General features: G+C 45.5%; 1 protein-coding gene across 1 annotated transcript in view; it reads right to left on the minus strand.

Moving 5' to 3' along the window:
* Nucleotides 1-24,220, minus strand: part of CD81 (CD81 molecule) — a 205,697-nt gene that overhangs the window by 16,217 nt on the left and 165,260 nt on the right. Inside the window, exons 4-5 of the mRNA XM_030201213.1 lie at nt 10,170-10,244; nt 8,818-8,928 (exon numbers count right to left, since the gene is read on the minus strand). Of these exons, the coding sequence (XP_030057073.1) occupies nt 8,818-8,928; nt 10,170-10,244 (186 nt within the window). The remainder of the gene's footprint in view (nt 1-8,817; nt 8,929-10,169; nt 10,245-24,220) is intronic.

A 24,220-nucleotide genomic window follows, 5' to 3' on the forward strand; every position in this document is an offset into this window, starting at 1 on the left:
CTCAGAAGTTTGTCGGGAAAAATCAGGAAGCCACCTTCTTTCAGCTTGGGCTTCAGGAGTATCCCGTAGGGTTGGCTCCGAGAGGAGTTGGAAGCGGTAAAAGAACAGCTTGGTAGAGGGATCAATAGCAGAAACTGGGTTTTCTTTGAACCCAAGCCAGGAGACACGCCTTCTTTCCACTGCAGCTTCAGGAGTATTCTTCAGGGCTGGATCAGACAAAAGTGCAACCCGGTAATCCTGGAGTGTCAGAAACGGATCCAGATCAAAAATGGGGTTGGAACTGGGATCCAAACTGGTACTAGGAGGCTTGGTTTGAAGCGCCACTTGAACTGGGATCGGCGACTCGGTAAGGAGCATCCCTTGGACTGGCCTCTGAAGCTTGGCTGGACGTGCTGCTCGGACTGGATTCAGAGGCTTGTCTGGGCGCGCTGCTTGAACGGGACTGGACCCCTGCTGGGCCCAGAGCGTGGAATTCCCAAGACGTCTCCTCTCAGCGACAGCTTCAGGAGTATCCCACAAAGCTGGATTCAAGACCAGGCTGCGGCGATATTCAGCGAGCGTGATAAAAGGGTCCATATCTGAAACTGGGTTTTCAGCGATTCCAAGCCACCGGACACGTTTTCTCTCAGCTGCCGCTTCAGGGGTCTTCTTCAAAACAGGATTAGACAAAAGTTTCCCACGATACTGACGAAGAGTCATAGAAGGATCAAGAACAACGATGGAGCTGGACCCCAGCTGGGTCAGCTGGGCGGGGGTTCTTGCCGGGCTCATGGCCTTTGCAATCTGTCAGGTTCAGAGCCCGCGGGGCCGGGCTCTGGAGCAAACGTGAGCCCTTGGGCTGCTGACGAGGAGCGACCGCAGCAGGCAAAACCCACCAACCAACACTGGGTAAACACACCGGCAGGGACTGCAGGCACTGCCCAGCGAACCGGAACACATGGACTGGAATCCCCCGGACTGGAGGACACAGGACTGGAACACACACCGGACCGGAACACACTGGACTGGAGCACACCAGACTGGAACACCCTGGACTGGTCCCCCGGACTGGAGGACACAGGACCGGAACACGGGACTGGAGCACACTGGACTGGTCCAACAGCTTCACCTGTACTTAGCTACTAAGCCCCCCAAGAGTTGAGCTCCTGGGTTCGAGTAGCCGACAGGACTTACTGGATACCGGATGACATAGGGACCAGGACTGGAAACAGAAGTGCTCCTAACCCTAAACTGATCTACGTGCTCCCAAGCCCTAAACCAGCAGGAGTGTTCCTAACCGTAAACTGACAAAAGGACTTCCTAAGCCCTATACTAAACAGGAGCTCCTAATCCCTGCTCAAGAAAGGGACTTCCTCAGCCCTAGACTAACAGAGCAGGGAACTAAACACAAAGCTAACACAGGTGCTACTAAGCACCAAGCTACAAGCAGAGCTTTACACTAATAAGCTAAACACCGAACTAACCAGCTACCTAAGCACTGCTCTAGCAAGCTAGATACAACTAACAAGGTGCATCCTAAGCACTACTCTGGCAAGCAACCAGAAGAGCTCCTAGCACTAAAAGGGAAGACAGGGGAGCCACAAGGAAAAAGCAGTGAAGCTAACACATAAGCCAAAAGTGATTCTAAGTCACCAAACACCAACAGCAAAGACTGCAATGCTCCCAATAGCACAAACACCAGAAGTACTTCTAACAGCAAACTCTGCAGTGTTCCTAACAACACCAAACCCAGGAGTACTTCTAATAGCAACAGAGCTTCCAATGCCCTACACATAGCAATGCTTCCAAAACCAAGAGGGAAAAGCAGGGGAACCAAAGGGAAAAGCAGGAAAGCTAAACACATAGACACCAGTGCACACTGCACTAACACTAACCTGGACCTTAGCAAAAGCAAGCAGGGACCCTAGACACAATGTCATAAGTGCACACTGCACCACCCTACCTAAAGCAAACACAACTGTTGCAAAGGCCCTGAAGGAAACAAGACCACTTCCTTATCAAGGCCCTCCCTGATGATGTCACACTCCCTAGACCTAGGCAAAAGCACACTGACCCAGAGAGGCCCAACCCACACCAATGCAAAACCGTGAAACACTTGAAGCCAGTACACCCAAAGAGAGGTAGAGCAACTCAGGCAACACACAGCTGTAGTAAAGTAAAACAATTAACCCCATGCTGCTGGAAGCTGCCAGCACAGAGAGACAGAGCCAGCTCAGAAAGGAAAGAGAAAAGAAACAGAAGCCAGCTAAGAAGCTGACCCCCAGGAAAGAGGTAAGTTTGAGAGGGGTTCAGACCCCAATCATAACAACGACGCCTTCTTCAGCGCCGGTCTCTGGCTCAGCCGCGTTCCTGCCCTGTTCTTTCTTCCTGCTTCTCCTGTCCTGTGCACGCTGACGCTCCTTCTCAGTTTCGTGTAAAGGAGCGTCAGCGTGCACAGGACAGGAGGAGCAAGAAGAAGAGCAGGGCAGGAGACCGGCGCTGAAGGCCACCAGCCAAACCAGGGGTCCGGACGAAATCTGCGGGGGCCCATGCCCGCAGAGCTATGCCCTTTTCATACAGAAGTCCAGAGTCAGTCTAAATTAAAAACCCAATCAAGGAAACTGGAACGCGCATGGAAAAAAATAAAAGACGAACACACACTTAACGCATGGAAACAAATACAAAGGAAATACAAATATGCAATAAGAGAGACCAAAAGGTCACACTACAAAACTAAAATTGGGCCGGACTACAATAACACGAAGAAATTATACCATCTCGTGAACAAATTACTAGACACAACGCCGGTCATCACAAACAACACTGACATCCCATCTGCAGATAACCTGGCTAAATATTTCAACGACAAAATTATAAACCTACGCAAACTATACCTCTGGATAACACAGACATAGAAAACTTCATTAATGGGCTAGACCCAACCTCTGGTGAATACCCGGCAGACCGATTATGGTCAAACTTCGCTCTCCTCAGCGCCGACACAGTTACCCAGGCGATTAAAAGATACTCCAGCAGCCACTGTCAACTGACATCTGCCCCAGCTACTTAATACAATCTGCCCCTCAACATAGTAACATAGTAGATGACGGCAGAAAAAGACCTGCACGGTCCATCCAGTCTGCCCAACAAGACAAACTCATATGTATATACCTTACCTTGATTTGTACCTGCCTTATTCAGGGCACAGACCGTACAAGTCTGCCCAGCAGTACTTCCCACCTCCCAACCACCAGTCCCGCCTCCCATCACTGGCTCTGGACAGACCGTATAAGTCTGCCCTCCGCCATCCTCGCCTCCCAATCACCAACCCCTCTTTCACCCACCTGCTAGGCCACCCAATTTCGGCTAAGCTTCGGAGGATCCATTCCTTCTGCACAGGATTCCTTTATGCATATCCCACGCATGTTTGAATTTCGTTACCGTTTTCATCTCCACCACCTCCTGCGGGAGGGCATTCCAAGTATCCACCACCCTCTCTGTGAAAAAATACTTCCTGACATCTTTCCCGAGTCTGACCCCCTTCAACCTCATTTCATGTCCTCTGGTTCTACCGCCTTCCCATCTCCGGAAAAGATTTGTTTGTGGATTAATACCTTTCAAATATTTGAACGTCTGTATCATATCACCCCTATTCCTCCTTTCCTCCAGGGTATACATGTTCAGGTCAGCAAGTCTCTCTTCATACGTCTTGGAACGCAAATCCCATACCATTCTCGTAGCTTTTCTTTGCACCGCTTCCATTTTTTTAACATCCTTCGCAAGATACGGCCTCCAAAACTGAACACAATACTCCAGGTGGGGCCTCACCAATGACTTATACAGGGGCATCAACACTTCCTTTCTTCTGCTGGTCACACCTCTCTCTATACAGCCTAGCAACCTTCTCGCTACGGCCACCACCTTGTCACACTGTTTCGTCGCCTTCAGATCCTAAGATACTATCACCCCAAGATCCCTCTCCCCCTCAGTACCTATCAGACTCTCCCCGCCTAACACATAAGTCTGTCTTGGGTTTCTACTCCCTAAGTGCATCACTTTGCATTTCTTCACATTGAATTTTAATTGCCAAACCTTAGACCATTCTTCTAGCTTCCTCAGATCCTTTTTCATGCTTTCCACTCCCTCCCGGGTGTCCACTCTGTTGCAAATCTTAGTATCATCCGCAAATAAGCAAACTTTACCTTCTAACCCTTCGGCAATGTCACTCACAAATATATTGAACAGAATCGGCCCCAGCACCGATCCCTGAGGCACTTCACTACTCACCTTTCCCTCCTCCGAGCAAACTCCATTTACCACCACACTCTGTCGTCTGTCCGTCAACCAGTTCCTAATCCAGTTCACCACTTCGGGACCTATCTTCAGTCCATCGAGTTTATTTAAGAGCCTCCTGTGGGGAACCGTGTCAAAAGCTTTGCTGAAATCTAAGTAGATTACGTCTATAGCACGTCGATGATTCAGTTCTCCAGTTACCCAATCAAAGAATTCAATGAGATTCGTTTGGCACGATTTCCCTCTGGTAAAACCGTGTTGTCTCGGATCTTGCAACTTATTGGCTTCCAGGAAATTCACTATCCTTTCCTTCAGCATCGCTTCCATTACTTTTCCAATAACCAAAGTGAGGCTTACCGGCCTGTAGTTTCCAGCTTCTTCCCTATCACCACTTTTGTGAAGAGGGACCACATCCGCCGTTCTCCAATCCCTCGGAACGTCTCCAGTCTCCAAGGATTTATTAAACAAATCTTTAAGAGGACCCGCCAGAACCTCTCTGAGCTCCCTCAATATTCTGGGGTGGATCCTGTCCGGTCCCATGGCTTTGTCCACTTTTAGCTTTCCAAGTTGTTGATACACACTCTCTTCCGTGAACGGTGCTTTATCCACTCCATTCTCAGGTGTACTTTTGCCAGTCCCTCGCGGTCCTTCTTCAGTGAAAACAGAACAAAAATATCTATTTAGCAAATTGGCTTTTTCTTTGACTACATAAACAAATTTACTGTACTACATGAGTCATAATCAGGATTTTGAACTCAATACAGCACCGAAACAGTACTAATCACTCTCCTAACTAAATTCAAGCGGGAGATAGCAATAGGCAAAAGCATTCTCCTCCTCCAATTTGACATGTCCAGTGCGTTCGACATGGTTAACCATAACATATTGCTAAGACTCCTAGATTACTTCGGAATCGGTGGAAACACTCTTAATTGAATCAAGGGTTTTCTAACCACCAGAACATACCAATTGAAATCAAGCAGAAACATATTGCCACCCTGGAAACCAGATTGCGGAGTACCGCAAGGATCAACACTATCACCGATCCTTTTCAACCTCATGATGGTCCCACTAGCCAAGGCCTTATCCACCCAAGGCCTTAACCCATTTATCTACGCTGATGACGTTACATTATACATCCCCTACAAACATGATCTGGCAGAAATCACCAACAAAATCAAGCTCAGCTTAAGCATCATGAACTCATGGGCAAATGCATTCCAACTAAAACTCAATACAGAAAAAACACACTGCCTTATCACATCCCAATACAATACATACAAACCCACAAATATTAAAACCCCAGGATATACCCTCCCTATCTCAGACAACCTGAAAATTCTCGAGTAACAATCAACCGAAACCTCTCACTAGAGACCCAAGCGAAACCATCATAAAGAAAATGTTTCTCTCAATGTGGAAACTCAAACACATGAAACCATTCTTTCAGAGAGAAATATTTCGTAACCTGGTACAGTCAATGGTACTAAGCCACGCAGATTACTGTAATGGCATCTATGCAGGATGCAGAGAACAAATTATAAAGGAACTTCAGACTGCCCAAAACACAGCAGCAAGACTTATATATGGAAAAACATGCTTTGACAGCGCCAAACCACTCCGAGAAAAACTGCACTGGCTTCCAATTAAGGAACGTATCACTTTCAAAATCTGCATGACAGTTCACAAAATTATTTACGGCGAGGCACCGGGATATATGATAGACCTCATCGACCTGCCAATCAGAAATACTATAAAATCAGCACCATCATACCTAAACCTCCACTACCCAAGTAACAGGGAACTATATAAATCCACATATGCATCCAGCTTCTCCTACTTGAGCGCACAACTGTGGAACTCACTACCAAAAGTAGTAAAAACTACGCTCGACTACCTGAATTTTCGGAAAGCACTAAAAACATATCTGTTCAGAAGGGCATACCCCACTGACCCAACATAAAAAATCTGGCACCTGCGATACAACGTAACAAGACTAATGGACATATCCTAACTCTCCCTCTCCCTCATTAAGTCCCCCAAATTGTATTTACCATACATGTACTTCATTCTACCATAATATTACCTGTAACTGTTCATACCTTGTATCTGTTCATATCGGAATCGGCTAACGCCGTTTACGATACTATGTAAGCTACATTGAGCCTGCAAAGAGGTGGGAAAATGTGGGATACAAATGCAACAAATAATAATAATAAAAATATGCCAACATTTTCCAGTTCTGTGATATACATTTCTTCTTCAAGTCAGTTTTCAACAGTATTTTCTCAGTTATTACCCAAATGCAAACACAATTATAATGTTAATTAATAAGTTTTGAATGTTACTGAATTCTATTATTCTGTCTCACATTTCCAGTTTTAGCACAGTATAAGTCATCACAAGGACAAAATATAAGAAAACCAATGGACTGCATTAGGGGCTTATAGCCCATTTAGTTAAACAAATGAGAGATCTGCATGAAAGAAAATATTTATTTTTATTAGTTTTGACTTATGAAAACCACTTGTCCCTGAAACAAGCTCAAAAGAGAATAATCTATTTGTACAAAAGAGATGAGTTGAAGATGTGATTCCATGTGCCCCAAAGAAAGGAGAGTTTAATTTTACTGCCAATCTTTATAACACCAGGCTTCCCAAGGCAGATTACAACAACAGCTAAAATGAAACCATCAGTAAACAGGATATCCTTACCGAAATTTGGCCATATTACTGTATTGTATAGAACTGTGTAAAAAAATGAGCACAAAATACAGCCTTTATTTGTGCTATTTCCACCAGCTACAATAAATTTTGAAGCTGGTTTAGTGCTATTCAGTTTTGATGTCATGATATTTATATCTACACTAGTGGAACCAAGCCAGTTTCGTCAAAAATGAAACGGGCCCTAGGAAGGCTCTCGTCTAAGCGATTTTTCCTCACTCCCCTGCCCTCCTCTCCATGTTAAGCGATTCTTCCCTCCCCTCCCCTCCCCTCCGTGTCCCGCGATTCTGACCTCCCCTCCATGTGCAGCGATTCTCCTCTGCACTGCCCTCCCCTTGGTGTCCCCTCCATGTCCAGCGATTCTCCTCTGCACTGTCCTCCCCTCCGTGTCCCATGATTCTGGCCTCCCCTCCATGTCCAGTGATTCTCCTCTGCACTGCCCTCCCCTTGGTGTCCCACGATTCTGGCCTCCCCGCCATGTCCAGCTATTCTCTTCTGCACTGCCCTCCCCCTTTGGTGATCCGCGATTCTGGCGTTCCCTCCATGTCCAGCGATTCTCCTCTGCCCTGCCCTCCGTGTCCCGCGATTCTCTCCTTTCCTCCATGTCTTCTCTTCTGCCCTGTCCTCTCCTCCCCTCAATGTCCCTCGATTCTGTCCTCCCCTCCATGTCCATCCAGCGATTCTCCTCTGCCCTGCCCTCCCATCCGTGTCCCGCGATTCTCTCCTCTCCTCCCATGTCGATTCTCCTCTGCCCTGTCCTCTCATCACCTCGATTCTGTCCTCCCCTCCATGTCCAGCCTTCCGTTGCTGCCTTCAGTTGGGTTCGTCAAATCCTGACGTCAGCTCGCCTCCAGCGTTCCCTTCCCTCTCATTATTCCGCCCTCTGATGTCATTTCGTCTTTACGTGAGGGCGAGACTGTGAGAGGGAAGGGAATGCTGGAGGCTTGCTGACGTCAGGATGTTACGAACCTAGCCAGTCAGAGAACGTTAGAGGTACAAATTATTATATTAGATATGGGACACTTTCAAATCAATTAAAAAGCTGTCAAATAAGTAAAATTAAAAAAAAATCTTTTGTCCTCCACCTTTTAAGGCACTGCCTATCCAACTGGAAGAGGATTTTGACTTTTTACAAATGGGCCACGCATAGGAAGTCCATTATTTCTAATAATCTTTTACTATTGCTTTCAATAGCGTTTGCTATAATTTTAGGTGTACTTGTAACTCCGCCTACTGGCTTCAATGGGCTAGATAGCCTCGTACCATACTGTCTTCTGTTTTCAATCTAACCTCCTTGGGTTTTCCTCTTTTCTTTGGGGAAGGTAAGCTACAAAGACAGACCTCTACTACAGCTATAATGTAGAGGTCAGACACCACCTGCTGACTAATCAAAGGAAATGCACTGAAGTGAAGAAAGGTGTCTCAGGCCAACATTACAAATCACAAGCATGGAAATTTCCTGTTTCGCCACACAGGCTTTATACAGCTGCCATTATTTTAATCCCAGGAATCCTTCCAGGAAAGGACAGTTAGACCATGTGGAGTAGTGAAAGTCTGAAAAGTACAGTGTTTGGTTATGCAAATTCCAGAGTGTTTTTAAGTATTCAAAGCCCACTTACCACTCAAATGCAATTCATTTTATTACTTAATGAGTTCATAGGCTCTGCCTTTATTGGAATAACTTGGACCAGATATTTTTTAAGGAAGAGAGACACTGTAGTTGGCTAGGTTAATTCAGAGGGGTATTCCACATGCAGAGCCCAGGCTCAGTTTTCTAGTCTGGATTGGTTATTTTTGGATTCTGGTGGTTCATAAACTTTACCGTTTCATGGAACACCTTTAGTACCGCTTTGGCCTTATCCCGTCTCTTTTCTGGATCTGAACGGTATCGTTGGTATGCCTCATAGTAGAAATCCTTCACATCCTTTGCAATCTATAGAAACAGTAGAAAGTCTTGAAAAACTGAAAAAGTAGAAAGTCTTGAAAACAGCTCAACTTCAACTTTTAGGAGTGTGTGTTCAAACAGGTGGGTAAGGGATAAGGAAAAACACTGCACAATGAAAAGTGGAAAACAGCTGGCTGAAAACAATGTTATCCAGCTCCCTTTGTCCATAAATTAGAGCAGCAGCCACTCCTTACTGCCAGTAATCAAAACTCTCACCTGTAACATGATAGGAAGATGCTCATCTAATGAAACCAGGGCAGGAAACGTGGGGGGGGGGGGGGGGGGGGGAGGCCTGGTGAAACGATAACCTCCATTCCTCTCCTTAGAGTACATACAGAGATCAGGTACAAAGTATAGGAAAATGAGGGAAGGATGTGCAGGAGCTAGTGCTGCTTTATGTATTCAGATTTACATACTCATTTTCAACTGAGTGAATTGGCTGGGCTAGTTGGTCTTTCTTTATTGTCATCTACTGTGTTAATTATATACTCAGGCACACCTGGTCCTCACCCATTCCTTCTATGAGGTCAAATAATCCACTGCTTGTGATGTCACAGGCAGCTGTCACAAATAGAGGACTGGATGACATCGTTAAGAAATGTAACAGAAGAAAATGAGACCAATTACAGGCAGATAAGGGTTTGGCTATGAAGAAAATATCTTCTAATTTTGCATGATAAAAATATTGCAGACAAATATCAAAGGCTACCAGGAAGGGTTTGTGAGAACACATCAAAATATATGACAGGTAGTGAAGCTCAAGACCTAGACATATCTATGCACTTGTAAAAGGATGTAAATAAACACACACACACACACATTAGACAAATGCACCACACAAAAGGAAAGGGAATTTGAAATACTGCCTTTCTGTGGTCAATGGAGGGATAAGTGACTTGCCCAGGGTCACAAGGAGCTGCAGTGGGAATCGATCCTGGTTCTCCAAGTTCTCAGGCCACTGCACTAACCACTAGGTGGCTACTCCACATACACTTAAGTCTGCTAGATGCTCCAGCTGCCAGAGGAGGCTGTCTACATTTCTATAAGTGACACCTCTGTTATGTTCAGCAGCTGCTGTCGACTGGGCTCTATCCTTAGGTCACAAGCTTCTCTTGCACACCTATATTCAATTGAGCCACAGGCAAGGGAAACATTGCCACTGACCAGATCTAGTGGACAACTTGATACATATTCATATTTTCTGGCCATATTTTATATATATTTTTTACCTTGTCTTTATTAACGAACCCCCAGATTCCAGCAGCGACTTCACAGGCAAAGAGAATGACCAAACACGTGAAGAACTGTGAAGGGAAAAAGCTGGTTACAGGGGGACAGCACAAAAGTCATCACAGCCCAGCAGAAGTTCTGCAGGTATCTAAGGCAATACAGTTACAGGTCAGGACCAATTCCATGATAATCTAGAATTAGGGAAACTCACAATATATCAGGAATACAGTAACACAAATTCTCAGGCTTCAAACAGCTGTCGAGTTTCAGGCATTCTGCAGCACTATTAATAATGGTCAACAGTATCCCCAGGACACCCTTCTCATCAGGACATGTGTATGCTGCATATGATAAAATGTACATAAAGCAGCTGCCTTCTCTTGCCATTCCTGACACAATAAGTAGGCATTTTATCATAGCACAAAGGGAATTGATGCAAACTGTCAATGTAGCTCTCTGGCATGGCAACCGCAGCTCTCGGACACCAGCTGCTGAGAAGTAGAGCAACTTCAGGGTAATCTATACAGGGCTCCCCGTCTGTTCACAACCTGCAAAACCACTGCAGTGTTTTGCATAAAGATGAAGCCATAGGGCCTTCTTCCACTAAGCTAGTTCTCCATAATGCATAACCCCATAAGTCACAATGAAAATCTTTACATTTGTTTGCGCTTTGGAATGACGCAAAGGATGTCTACCAAGAATATTATCCACCAGGATACTTGGAACACCCAGTCATTTCACAGGCCACTCCAGAGAAGGCTACTCCTTTATTTAATCTTAAACTAGAACCATACCTTAGCTCTTTTTGCTTCATCTGTTTCTTTCTTTTTTTATTTTATTCTCTTTTATTTTTAAGAACTTATGTATGGCTTCCTAGATTAACTGAAATATGGATGGAATATTTACTGTAAACACTTTTGAAAAGTTTACAGTAAATATTTCATCTATATAAAAAAATCTAAATTAAAAAGAACCAAAACGCATTTAAAAACACAAAAAATAAGAATTTTTTTTAAAATTAGGAATACTCAATATACTACCTGCAAACAGGTCACAGTGGGTTACAATCAATAAAATTTGTTAATGAAAGGAATGCCAGAGTCAGGACAGTATCAAGCATTCATACAAAACCTAATCGAGTCATATAGAAAACTAGTAAAAAAGGCCCATTTCTGACACAAATGAAACGGGCGCTAGCAAGGTTTTCCTCGGAGTGTGTATGTTTGAGAGAGTGTATGTGAGAGTGACTGTGTGTGAGAGAGAGAGTGAATGTGCGAGTGTGTGCGAGTGTGTGTGAGAGAGAGAGAGAGCGAGTGAGTCTGGGTGTGCGTGTGTGTGAGAATGAGAGTGTGTGCAAGTGCGTATGTGAGACACAGTGTGAGCGAGAGAGAGAGAGAGAGTGTGTGTGAGACACAGACTCTGTGAGGCTGAGTGTATGAGACCAAGAGAGTGTGTGAGTGACTGTGTGACACATAGAGAGTGAATGTGATACACTGTGAGACATAGTGTGTGTGAGAGACAGTGTGTGAGAGTGAGAAAGACTGACTGTGAGAGAGAGAGTGTGTGTGTGACAGAGATACCTCCCCCACCCTCAATGGTGTCAGGCCCCCCTCCCTCCCTCTCTCTGGTGTCAGGCCCTCCCTCTCTCTCTCTGGTGTCTGAGCGTTACTGTGCAGGACGCTGAGCTCTGGCTGTGCTTCAAGGAACTAACCAATCCTATTTAATAGAATGCACCTCCAACATTCTGAAGCCGAGAAACCTCGTGTGGTTGGTCACTTCTGCTTGTGACGAACCCGGAAGTACGTGATGTCAATTCAGGAGATGGATACAGAGAGCAGGAATGCCTCAGCCATGCAGTCAGCTTCAGAATGCTGGAGGTGTGTTTTATTATATGCTCACTAGTAACAAGTGTTTTCCGTAGACAGCAGAATTAATAAGGCACCCAAGTGGAAGAAGTAATCCAACAGCACCAAAATGGTACGAACTCAGGATTTAGTGTAAAGTTCTGAGCATAAGGCCCTTCCCACATACAGCGGTCTCTTCAGCTCCTTAGTTTCAAAGCTCAAAAGAGTCAGACAACCTTTGGGGAGGTAAGAGAGGCTGTGTGTGTCTCATTAATCCTGCTGTCTACAGAAAACATCTGTTAGAAGTGAGCAACATTGCTTTTTTCCTTCAACAAGCAGGACTGAGTCAGGAACACACAAGCGGGTGACACCCAAACTTAGGGCTGCCCAGTCTTAAACACTTAGACGTATATGTTTTTTTTATCTATTTATTTATTGTTTGCATTTGTATCCCACATTTTCCCACCTCTTTGCGGGCTCAGTGTGGCTTACAATAAGATATGAATAATGAGAATACAGTTGTTACAAATTGGTTATGGGTTACATTGTACAAGTTATGCGAGATAATCGAATTATCATTAAAAAAAGGAGCATAACTTCTAGGAGCTCAGATAAGATATCCTCCTAAATATGTGCCCTATTCTAAGACATACTTAGAAGCGTAAGTTTTCAGCTAAAAACTCATCTCTCTATATAAAACGCACCTCCAACATTCTAACGAAGCCTCCACAAGTCCCAACGTTCTAAATCCGTGGTGGTGTAGATCAAATTTTGCCCATGAGTGTTTGCCCCGCCCTCACGTCCAACATGATGACGTCGAGGGCGGAGCACTGACAATCAACGAATCACATCACTGGCAGCCATGTGGGGAGTTGCTGCGCAAGTGGGAGAGGGGAGGAGAGACAGGCACTGGAGGGCTGCAGGGCCGTCGGCGAAGAGGGCGTCAGCTGTTCGGCGGAAAGGGGGTTGGCGACTCTGTTGAGGGGCCCAGCGAGACCGGAGCAGTGATTTCAGCAGCCACGTTGGGGGGGACGGTTCGGAGGAGAGGGCTGCAGGGCTGTCGGGGAAGAGGGCGTCAGCTGTTCGGCGGAAAGGGGGTTGGCGACGCTGTTGCGGGGCCCAGCGAGACTGGAGCGGCGATTTCAGCAGCCGTGTTGGGGAGGCGGTTTGGAAGGAGAGGGATGCAGGGCTGGTGAGGAAGAGGGAGTCAGCTGTTAGGAGGGGGTTGGCTATGCTGTTGCGGGGCCCAGCGAGACCAGAGTGGCGATTTCAGCAGCCGCATTGGGGAGTCAGTTTGGAGGAAAGGGCTGCAGGGTCGTCGGGGAAGAAGGAGTCAGCTGTTCGGCGGAAAGGAGGAAAGCAACCTGAAAGAGGGAGGGACGGAGTGAGCAAGCCAGAACGTGGGCGGCAGGCACGCAGGCAGCCTGAACGTCGGAGGGAGGGAGCCAGCCTGCCAGCCTGAACGTGGGAGGGAGGGAGCCAGCTGGAACGTGGCAGTGGGAGGGGGGGCCACGACCCTGAAAGGCGGAGGGAGGGGGGGCCACGACCCTGAAGCTGGGAGGGTAAGGGGGGAGGGGGAAGGAGGGGGCGCCCCTGCCGCACACTCTCATTCTCTCTCACACACACACACTCGCACATTCACTTGCTCAAACATATGATGAAAACCTTGCTAGCGCCCGTTTCATTGGTCTCAGAAACGGGCCTTTTTTACTAGTCTTTATATAAGTACATAAGCATTGCCATACTGGGATAGACTGAAGGTTCATCTAGCCCAGCATCCTGTCTCCAACAGTGGCCAATCCAGGTCACAAGTACCTGGCAAGATCCCAGAACAGTAAAACAGATTTTATGCTGCTTATCCTAGAAATAAGCAGTGGATTTTCCCAAGTCCATCTTAATAATGGTTTACATATGTTAGTGATAGGAGGAAGTGCAAAAGCGACATAGTGAGACTCAAAGGTGAAGGGGAGGAATATGTAGAAGCTGATAAAGATAAGGCGGAATTGCTTAACAATATTTCTGTTCACAGCTGAAGGGCCAGGATGTGGCTAAAAGTGACCTCCTCATGAGAAGTTATAAGTTATCCTAAGAATGGCAATTCATCTGGGCAAACAGATTATTTTTAAAGTGTCCTCTTTACATTTCTGCCTAAGTGGCTGGATACAAGATTTTGCTGCTAGAACTTTTTTTTTTTTTTTAATCTAAAATTTTTCTTTTTGCATAAAGTTCTATTTTCAGAACATTTTATTTTCTTATCAACTATGGATGTAAACTCACATTGAGCTTCTACTGGAAAGCCATGATCTAAATCCTTTTTTAATCTAAAATTTTTCTTTTTGCATAAAGTTCTATTTTCAGAACATTTTATTTTCTTATCAACTATGGATGTAAACTCACATTGAGCTTCTACTGGAAAGCCATGATCTAAATCCAAATAAAATTAAAAATTTAACAGGAGTGTGTCTGTGTGTACCTTGCTCAAAGACTACAGACAGAGAGAAGGAAGATGAAGGAGAGTAAGAGACCGAAAAAGGGAGGAGCATGAAAGTGGAAAGAGGGAGAAGGAGGGGTAAAAAGCGAAATGAGAAACAAGGAGAAAAGTATGTTGGGGGCTGAGTGAAAGACAGGATACCACATGCATCCATGTGCCTTCCCCATTCCCCCAGGGGGCAGATGCTTGTGGGGGGGGGGGGGGGGGGGGACTGGGGATAAAGCTTTTGTGCCTCTACCTTGGGAACTCTGCCCCATTCCTCCCTCTTTCCCCAGCACTGAAATCATTGCAATGCTGAACATGGTTTCTTCCTCTACCACTCAGCAAACTCTTCTCTCAGAGACTTCCAACCTGTCCAGCTCTCTTCTTGATTTAAAATATCCTTTCTGGGGGGGGGGGGGGGGGGGGGGAGGGATTTTTTTTTTTTTTTTTGGGGGGGGGGGGGAAAGGATGAGGGTAATTTTCTTATTTTGTTGATGATACCTATATAGTCATTTAGAGGCAGATGCACTAAAGCTAAATGAGCCTTTAATGACCCTCCAACGAGGAAAATTTGATCTGTTGCATGCATCAAAGGGCTTTTACCGAGGAAGCCAGCAGCTAACGAAAACGGAATGGAGATGAGCAATTAGTGTGAAAACCCCATTGAAACGACATGCACTAACCTTTTCCGATTGCCTTTACGCAGGAAAAAGGCAGGAAATCTAACGAGAGGTCTGGACCTCTCGTTAGGACAGCTCTGTGCCAGGAAAAATCATTAAGTGAAAAAATAAACAAACTTTGAGCCAATCCCAGCGCATTAGCAGAGCTAAAAGCGCTGTGATTGGTCCAAAGAACGTCAGAAAACACATCAAATAAAAAAAATAAAAAAAGGATCGGGAGGGGGCAAGGGCGCTCATCAGGAGCGTCCTGTATGGATGGCCTTGCCCCCCCCCCCGCTGCTCCCCACTTTCCGCCGCTCCCCCCCCCCCCCCCGAAAAAGCAAAATGCTAGCTGGCTGCCCCGGTCCCCCTCCCTTCCTGTTCCTGTGTTCTGCAGAGCTAACTCCGCCTCCCGTCATTCTTTCGCCCCGTGCCCCGCCCCCGCTGCCCCCCCTGAGGTCGACTACGCCGCTCCCCCCTCCACCGAGACCCCCCTCCCTATTAACGACCCGAGCAGCGCCTCTCACCTCTTTCAGAAGCGCTGCACGGGCAGGAAGATCTATTGTGTTGGTTGTAGAGTCTCCATGACGTCTCTTCTTCCCTGGCCCAGGCCTCGCCTCCTTCTGACGTAGGTTACTTACGTCAGAAGGAGGCGGGGCCTAGGCCAGGGAAGAAGAGACGTCATGGAGACTCTACAACCAACACAATAGATCTTCCTGCCCGTGCAGCGCTTCTGAAAGAGGTGAGAGGCGCTGCTCGGGTCGTTAATAGGGAGGGGGGTCTCGGTGGAGGGGGGGAGCGGCATAGTCGACCTCAGGGGGGGCAGCGGGGGCGGGGCACGGGGCGAAAGAATGACGGGAGGCGGAGTTAGCTCTGCAGAACACAGGAACAGGAAGGGAGGGGGACCGGGGCAGCCAGCTAGCATTTTGCTTTTTTGGGGGGGGGGGGGGGGGGGAGCAGCGGAAAGTGGGGAGCAGCGGGGGGGGGGGGGGGGGGGGCAAGGCCGTCCATACAGGACGCTCCTGATGAGCGCCTTTGCCCCCTCCCGATCCTTTGTTTTTGGATTTTGCTGACCGGGTAGCCACGTGTATGTGTTGTGGCTTTTTTTTTTTGTTTGTTTTTACGTTTGCAGCATGCGCAGAGCAGCCAGCAAAACGCTTGGCTGCTCTGCGCATGATTTAGGGGCCGATTACCGATGTGTATTGTGATTCTTTGATACATTGTACGTTTGAATACCGATCTGAGCATGTGTGACTTTTTTTTTGGGTGCATTCTTCGTTTTTTAAAAATCGTTAGGGACTTTAACGATTTTGATTTTTTTACGTTTGGTTGCTGCATCTGCCCCTTAGTGTCTAGGGTTGTTATCACCAACAGAGATGCTTTTAAACTGGAATAGTGGGTAGGGAGGGGGGATAAAACTAAAATGCGTAATGACGGTTGGTAAGATATTCTTCTTTTTCTTTATGTATGTTCCGTGATTGGATTCTTTGTAGACTCATTGTTGGACTTGTCATTAATAAAAAAATTGTTAAATATAAAATATTCTCAGACCCTTCATGCGAAATGTTTGGGGAACCATGCTCTAAATAAATGAACATGTCCTCACAATCACTCTGAGCTTTCCTTCAACTTATGCATTTAACTTGGAACATGTCCCCATCATCTTGTACTCTGACTAGTTATCTGAATGCTTCTACATATCACTTTTTCCCCTTCTTTCCTACATTCTGAGTTTTCTGAGCTCCTCTATGTAATTATTTCCTAACTGCTTCCATCCTCTTGAAATCCTTAATATGATATGGCCTCTAGAAAGAACATATCAGCAAGGGACCAAAGGCAATGTTACCTGCTCCCTCTTTTTATACATCTAGGCATTCTGCTCCCTTTCACAGCTTTAAGTTAGCAGACGCCAAGATTCTTCTCCAGTTTGGTAATTTCTCCCAGTACTTTTCTCCTAAACTAACAGCAAGCTGGCATTCAAGTTTGCTTATCTTCTCCAAAGAGTCACCTATATTCTGAGCTAAGGTTAGGAGCTTATATTCCTAAAAGGAGGAACATGGGAAAATTAGAGCCAGGAAAGTGTTCTAACCTTAACTTTAGATGCCCGAAGTTAGGCATCCATATATTCCCCTGCCCTGGCAGCGCCTTTGGCTACTCCCCTTAAGGCACCTTGATTTAAGCATCAATGTGCTTAAATTCAAGAGTTTAAAGTGCCTTACTCTGAAAGTTAGGTGCCTAGAGCTTTTGAAAATCAGCCTCTAGACAGTAATTACTAGTTTATAGTGAATCTAATGCTGATGAAAGGTGATTTTTAATGAGTTAGAGCTTTGTTTCTGTGTTTGAACACTTTTGGAGGGGACATCGCTTCTAGAATGAAAGGGAAAATATACTATTTCAATACATGAAAACTATTGAGACTGCAAATTTTGGGAACAAATTCCTACTTTTGTACTGTATAATATCCAAACATGGAACTCTATGTGCATGACTGTCTTTGGGTAACCCAAGGAAATGCACCAGAACATGCAGAAATCCAGCTTTCTCCAGGACCAGTACAGCTACTAAAACAATGCACTTTTTACGAACAGAAAAGAACATCAGATTTGCCCTACTGGGTCAGACCAAGGGTCCATCTAGCCCAGCATCCTGTTTCCAAGTGGCCAGTCCGGGTAGCATCTCAAAAAGTAGCAAGATTCCATGCTACTTAACCTTGGAAATATAAGCTGGCTTTCCCTGGATCTACCTTACCAGTTTATGGGCTCTTCTTCCAGGAATACGTCCAAACCTTTTTATAAATCCAGCTACATTAATTGCTTTTACCACTTGTTCCAGTAATGAGTTCCAGAGCTTAACTAGCATAGCAACATAGTAGATGACAGCAAATAAGACCTGTACGGTCCATCCAGTCTGCCCAACAAGATGCTGCAACTACCGAAACATTTTTTTCTCTTCTTTCTTTTAAATATTCTATTATATAACTTCATGGAATGTCCCTTAGCCTTTGTACATTCTGAAATTGTAAACAAATCAATCTGCATTTACTGATTTAGAAAAGGGAAAGTACCAACGTGACAAGTACTTCAAAAACTGGAAGACATATGTTATATGGAATGAATTGCTGCCCACCAGACTATCACACTCCAAGCTTTTCAGACCTTCTGGGATCCATTCCTTAAATGGTGACAAGCACATCCAGGGTACAGATGAGTAAGGACAGAGATTTCATGTTTTGGACAATATATTATATAATGGCTAGAGTGCTGACTAATGGAAAATGGGGGGAGGCTTTGTGGGATGGGATGAAGAGGAATGTATGGGGGAGGGGGAGTTGGATTTGCTATGGTTTGTTGTGATACTTGTTCTCTTGTAGCTCTTTAAAAAGCAATAAAAATATAAAACAAAACTCAAGGTGCAGTCTCAACAAGGAGCAATACCGAGGCATTATGACAGAGTTATTAGGAAAAGATTACAGCATAAAACAAAGACCAACATTCTGTTTGCTTTCTTGGCCTTTGCTCCTCAAGTCAAAAGTCAATCTACTCATCTGGCAACAGTCTCCAGCAGAAGACTCTCTAACCTTCAAAAAAAAAAAGAGAGCTCAAACACCAACTCTTTATGCTCACCTACTGCAGGATATGTATTTGGGTACCCCTTTTCAATTATGGTGAGAGTCCAGGATCCCCCAGCAATCAAGTGCCTTCTGGTCCTTTACAGTACTGGGATAAACAGATATCCCCCCCCCCCCCGCCCCTTTCAGGGCCTAGCACTAATCCTGCATTAATCTGTTAGCGTATAGTAATGTAGATGCACCAACATTAGCCCCCCCCCCCCCCCCCGATAAAAATTAAAACGTTTTAGCACATGGTTTGTGCACGCAGATCCAAAACTTACCGCAGAACACCTGAGCACATCCCGCAGTAAGCCATTTTAAGCTGTGGTAAGTGCACACTATCATTTAATGCAGCTTACTAAAAGGTCCCCTTAATAACAATCTCAGTTTTGGATTATGGAATGTTAAGCTAAGTAACAGTTTCCACGGCATCAACAGCCTTTTCGTATCATACTCTGGGACGAATTATAAAAAAAAAAAAAAAAAAGAGAGAGAGAGAGAGAGAAAAAAGTTCTTTGGCTTGTCTTCTCTTGGCTAGAGACCACCGGTGAGTCATTCTCAAAATAAAACTGCTCCTTTCAAGATAGAATATGCTTTAAAAATAGAATGCTGCTGCAGTTCCCAAACACAACACAAGGGAGCAGAAGACACTTTCATGGCATATTCCTAGGATGTGGTTCCTTTCCTTAGGCTCACAATTTTCGCAGGTTTAGAATTCCATTCCAGCCTCTCTAGTCTCCTCAAAGTTTATCACCTCTCCCCTCTTTCTTTCACTTCCATTTACAGCATCTCACCTACAAAAACACGACAGGCTATGACAAGAAAAAAAAAGCAAGCAAGCAGCTAAGTAGCAATGGATGTGGATGCCAAGAAAATCCTAAAATTGTAGCCAGGAAAAAAAGATGGCTAGAATCAAAATTATTTAGCACAGACCATCATCCCTACAGGCAGTCATTCTGAGTCAAAAATAAACTATTTTACATGTGTTAGGATTACTCTTTCGACTAACATTTTTAACCTGAAGCCCTGCATATACACATATCTGCCTATATGTGTACTTTGAACCTGGCCAGCAAGTGTCACACCACTGTGGAAGAGCCAAGACTCCTTGTCAGGCTTGTGTTGCCATACTGGGACAGACCGAAGGTCCATCAATCCCAGCATCCTGTTTCCAACAGTGGCCAATCCAGGTTACATATACCTGGCAAGATCCCAAAATAGTGATTACATTTTATCCTGCTTATCCTAGAAATAAGTAGTGGCTTTTCCCCAAGTCCATCTTAATAATGGCTTATGGACTTTTTTTTAGGAAGCTATTCAAACCTTTTAAAACCCTGCTATACTAACTGCTTTTACCACATTCTCTGACAACAAATTCCAGAGTTTAATTACATGTTGAGTGAAGAAATAATTTCTCTGATTTGTTTTAAATTTACTACTTTGTAGCTTCATTATGTGCCCCCTAGTCCTAGTATTTTTGGAAAGAGTAAACAATCCACTCATTATTCTGTGATCTTGGAGGTAGGTGGAGGGAGATCCTTCCTGTTCCTCAAGTACTGTGGCCCATTTCCTTTAAGAACCTTGAAGATCATGCATAGAGTTTTACATTTAATGAAGGTTTCACAGAAATAGTGTGGTGTGATTAGGGTTACCATATTTGCGGAGACAAAAAAGAAAAAAAAAAAAAAGAGGACAAAACATAAAATGCCCCAGCAACCCTTGGCCCCACTCCATTTGAATAGTTGTGATTCCAACATACATTTCACAGTTCAGGGAGGGGAGATTCTGTACACCATTTTGCATTTTAAGAGTCATCATCCGCATAAACTAAAAACGTATACCAGTGGGTCATTTTTGTCGTATTAAGAAATTGTGCACCTCAGAGAGTGAATATAGAGTACAAGCAAGAGAAATGTATGAGAGATTTAGTCAGCGTGGTTACCCTAGCAAAGTTCTTAGGAAAGCTTATAAAAGGGTGGGTAACGTTCATAGAAACTGGCTTTTGCAAAAATCATGCAGGGATCAGGATTCTCAGTTGACTCGTGTGCTACCTTACTATGCACAATCACCACAGATTCAGAGGATCAACCAGAAACATTGGTCTATATTGTCTTTACATCCAGGATTAGATAAAAGACCCAGATTCTCTGGTAGGAACCTGGGGGGAATGTCTATTGAACAAGAGAGGAAATGTGAGCAGTAGTAACAAACATAGCTTAGGGCATTTTCCATGTACTCAATGTGTTTATTGTAAGTTTGCTATTTGAGTAGAAAAATTGTGGCTAGCCAATATACAGAAGCAATTTGTACTACGCTTCTAAACTGATTGCGAGTCTTGCCCGGTGATTTATGGTATAAAATGTCCATGCCAATTGTGGTACATAGGAGAAACTAAGAGAAAAATAAAACACAATCGCTCAGCATTTGAGCAACCTTAGATTGCGGTGGAGGGATACACCCCTTGTGGAACACTGGATGAGACAACAACATAGTCTACAGGAGTTGCAATTTATTGTATTCATACAGGTTTTAATGCCACGGGGGTGGGGGGGGGGGGGGGATGTTAGTAAGATACTGCTGTCTAAGACTAATTTTCATGTGGAATACATTGGAACCACATGGTTTAAACAAAGAGGTAGATTGGGCTTTGTTAATGATTTTAATGGTAGAGGCGGCAGTCTTACATATAAACTGCGCATATGTGAGTGTTTCAGTAGTGGAAATGCCCAGCATGAGCAGTATGAGGTGTTTCAACAGATTCTTGAAGCATTTCATGAAGTATTATAAGGTATTGTTTTCTGTGTTTTGGTATATAATAGTTTCTTCCGTATCACAGAATATGATGTATATATTTCTATTTGTAAAGGTCTCCTGAGGAAGATATCGAAACAAAGCTCACATTCAGCAACAACCAGATAACGGTCTAACACTGACCCCCAATTATATTAGGAACAAATAGCAAACCAAGAATATGACCGATTTGGTGGGTGGCAGAGAAACATTTTGTAGATATGGGACATGGTGGACATGAACCCAAACAACAGGACTACTATGGTAGCCTGACAGTTATGAGTAAAGCTAGGCCTCACAGCCAGGCCTCACAGTACAGGTCAAGAGGGCAAGTCACTGAGAAGCTAGTTAACAAGCGTGACACAGAAGAATCTCATGTCCTTTTCTGCTTATGAAAGAGCAAAATTAGCTGACATAGAGAAATAATAGAAATATGCTTTGCAAGAGAAAGCGAAAGATACATACCTGTAGCAGGTGTTCTCCGAAGACAGCAGGCTGATTGTTCTCACGACTGGGTTGACGTCCACGGCAGCCCCCACCAACCGGAAAAAAACTTTGCGGGCGGTCCCGCACGCAGGGCACGCCCACCGCGCATGCGCGGCCGTCTTCCCGCCCGTGCGCGACCGTTCCTGCTCAGTTGAATGACAAGCAAAAATGATGAAAACGCAACTCCAAAGGGGAGGAGGGAGGGTAGGTGAGAACAATCAGCCTGCTGTCCTCGGAGAACACCTGCTACAGGTATGTATCATTCGCTTTCTCCGAGGACAAACAGGCTGCTTGTTCTCACGACTGGGGTATCTCTAGCTCTCAGGCTCACTCAAAACAAGAACCCGGGTCAATTGAACCTCGCAACGGCGAGGGCATAACAGAAATTGACCTACGAAGAACAACTAACTGAGAGTGCAGCCTGACCAGAATAAATTCGGGTCCTGGAGGGTGGAGTTGGATTTACACCCCAAACAGATTCTGCAGCACCGACTGCCCGAACCGACTGTCGCGTCGGGTATCCTGCTGGAGGCAGTAATGTGATGTGAATGTATGGACAGATGACCACGTCGCAGCCTTGCAAATCTCTTCAATAGTGGCTGACTTCAGGTGAGCCACCGACGCTGCCATGGCTCTGACACTATGAGCCGTGACATGACCCTCAAGAGTCAGCCCAGCCTGGGCGTAAGTGAAGGAAATGCAATCTGCTAGCCAATTGGAGATGGTGCGTTTCCCGACAGCGACCCCTTTCCTATTGGGGTCGAAAGAAACAAACAATTGGGCGGACTGTCTGTGGGGCTGTGTCCGCTCCAAATAGAAGGCCAACGCTCGCTTGCAGTCCATTGTGTGCAACTGACGTTCAGCAGGGCTACCAGGTACTTCTTAGCCAGGATCAGGTGACCCTCAGGGGGAGGAATGCTGGCTTCGGCCTAACCCCTGGTAAGCCTTTTCTTGGTTGAGAGGTGCCCAGCTCTCCCACCGGTTGCCTTCTCAGGTGCCGTGGAGGACTTGCAGCTCATCTGCATATCCTCGGAGCCTTCGCCAGAGTGACTCCCAGGTCCGTTCCGATCCACTCGGGGCCTCTGCTCAAGGTGCCGCTTTCCTTCTAATAAGTTCTGGGAGAAGAGGATATTTCTCTGGTAAGTGAACAAATTTTGCTTGTGCTTTCGGAACTTGAAGATTGGGGTTTAAAGGAGGAACTGTAAGTTAGTGATAGGCTGATATCCTTAATACTTTAGCAAGTTTTAAATTACGGAAAAACTCAAAAAAACACTAAGATGGAGTCAGCAGTCCAGCAGCGAGAGGGGTGCTATCCAGTCTTTTGCATTGAGTGTCACATGTATGATTATCTCCCAATTGGTGAGGTGTCATATGTGTGTGCCCGATGCAAAGAGCTCCTAGCTCTCAGAGAACGTGTCCGTTCCCTTGAGGCTAGAGTAGCAGACTTGGTGGAGCTGAGGGAGACAGAGAGGTACATAGAGGAGACCTACAGGGATGTTGTAGAGAAGTCCCACCTCCAGTCAGGTAGCCCCTGTGCTACCTTGGAGGAGGGAGGTCTCCTAGAAGGAGAGCATCACCCTGGTGAAGTAGGAAGTACTCCTGTAGCCAGGACCTGCCCACCAGGGGATGTATTATCCTTTCGCACCGAGGATATATCTCCAAATGTTGCCCGGGAGGGAAAGGTTAGGACAGCTGTTGTACTTGGTGATTCGATCATTAGGCATATAGATAGCTGGGTGGCTGGTGGACGTGAGGATCGCCTGGTGACTTGCCTGCCTGGTGCGAAGGTGGCGGACCTCACGTGTCACCTAGATAGGATTCTAGATAGTGCTGGGGAGGAGTCCGCTGTCTTGGTACATGTGGGTACCAATGACATAGGAAAATGTGGGAGAGAGGTTCTGGAAGCAAAATTTAGGCTCTTAGGTAGAAAGCTGAAATCCAGATCCTCCAGGGTAGCATTTTCTGAAATGCTACCTGTGCCACGCGCAGGGCCCAAGAGACAGGCAGAGCTCCAGAGTCTCAATGCGTGGATGAGACGATGGTGCAGGGAGGAGGGCTTTAGATTTGTTAGGAACTGGGCAACATTCTGGGGAAGGGGGAGCCTATTCCGAAAGGATGGGCTCCATCTTAACCAGAGTGGGACCAGGCTGCTGGCATCGGCGTTTAAGAAGGAGATAGAGCAGCTTTT

Source organism: Microcaecilia unicolor, chromosome 4, assembly GCF_901765095.1.
Source record: "Microcaecilia unicolor chromosome 4, aMicUni1.1, whole genome shotgun sequence".
Lineage (NCBI taxonomy): Eukaryota > Metazoa > Chordata > Amphibia > Gymnophiona > Siphonopidae > Microcaecilia > Microcaecilia unicolor.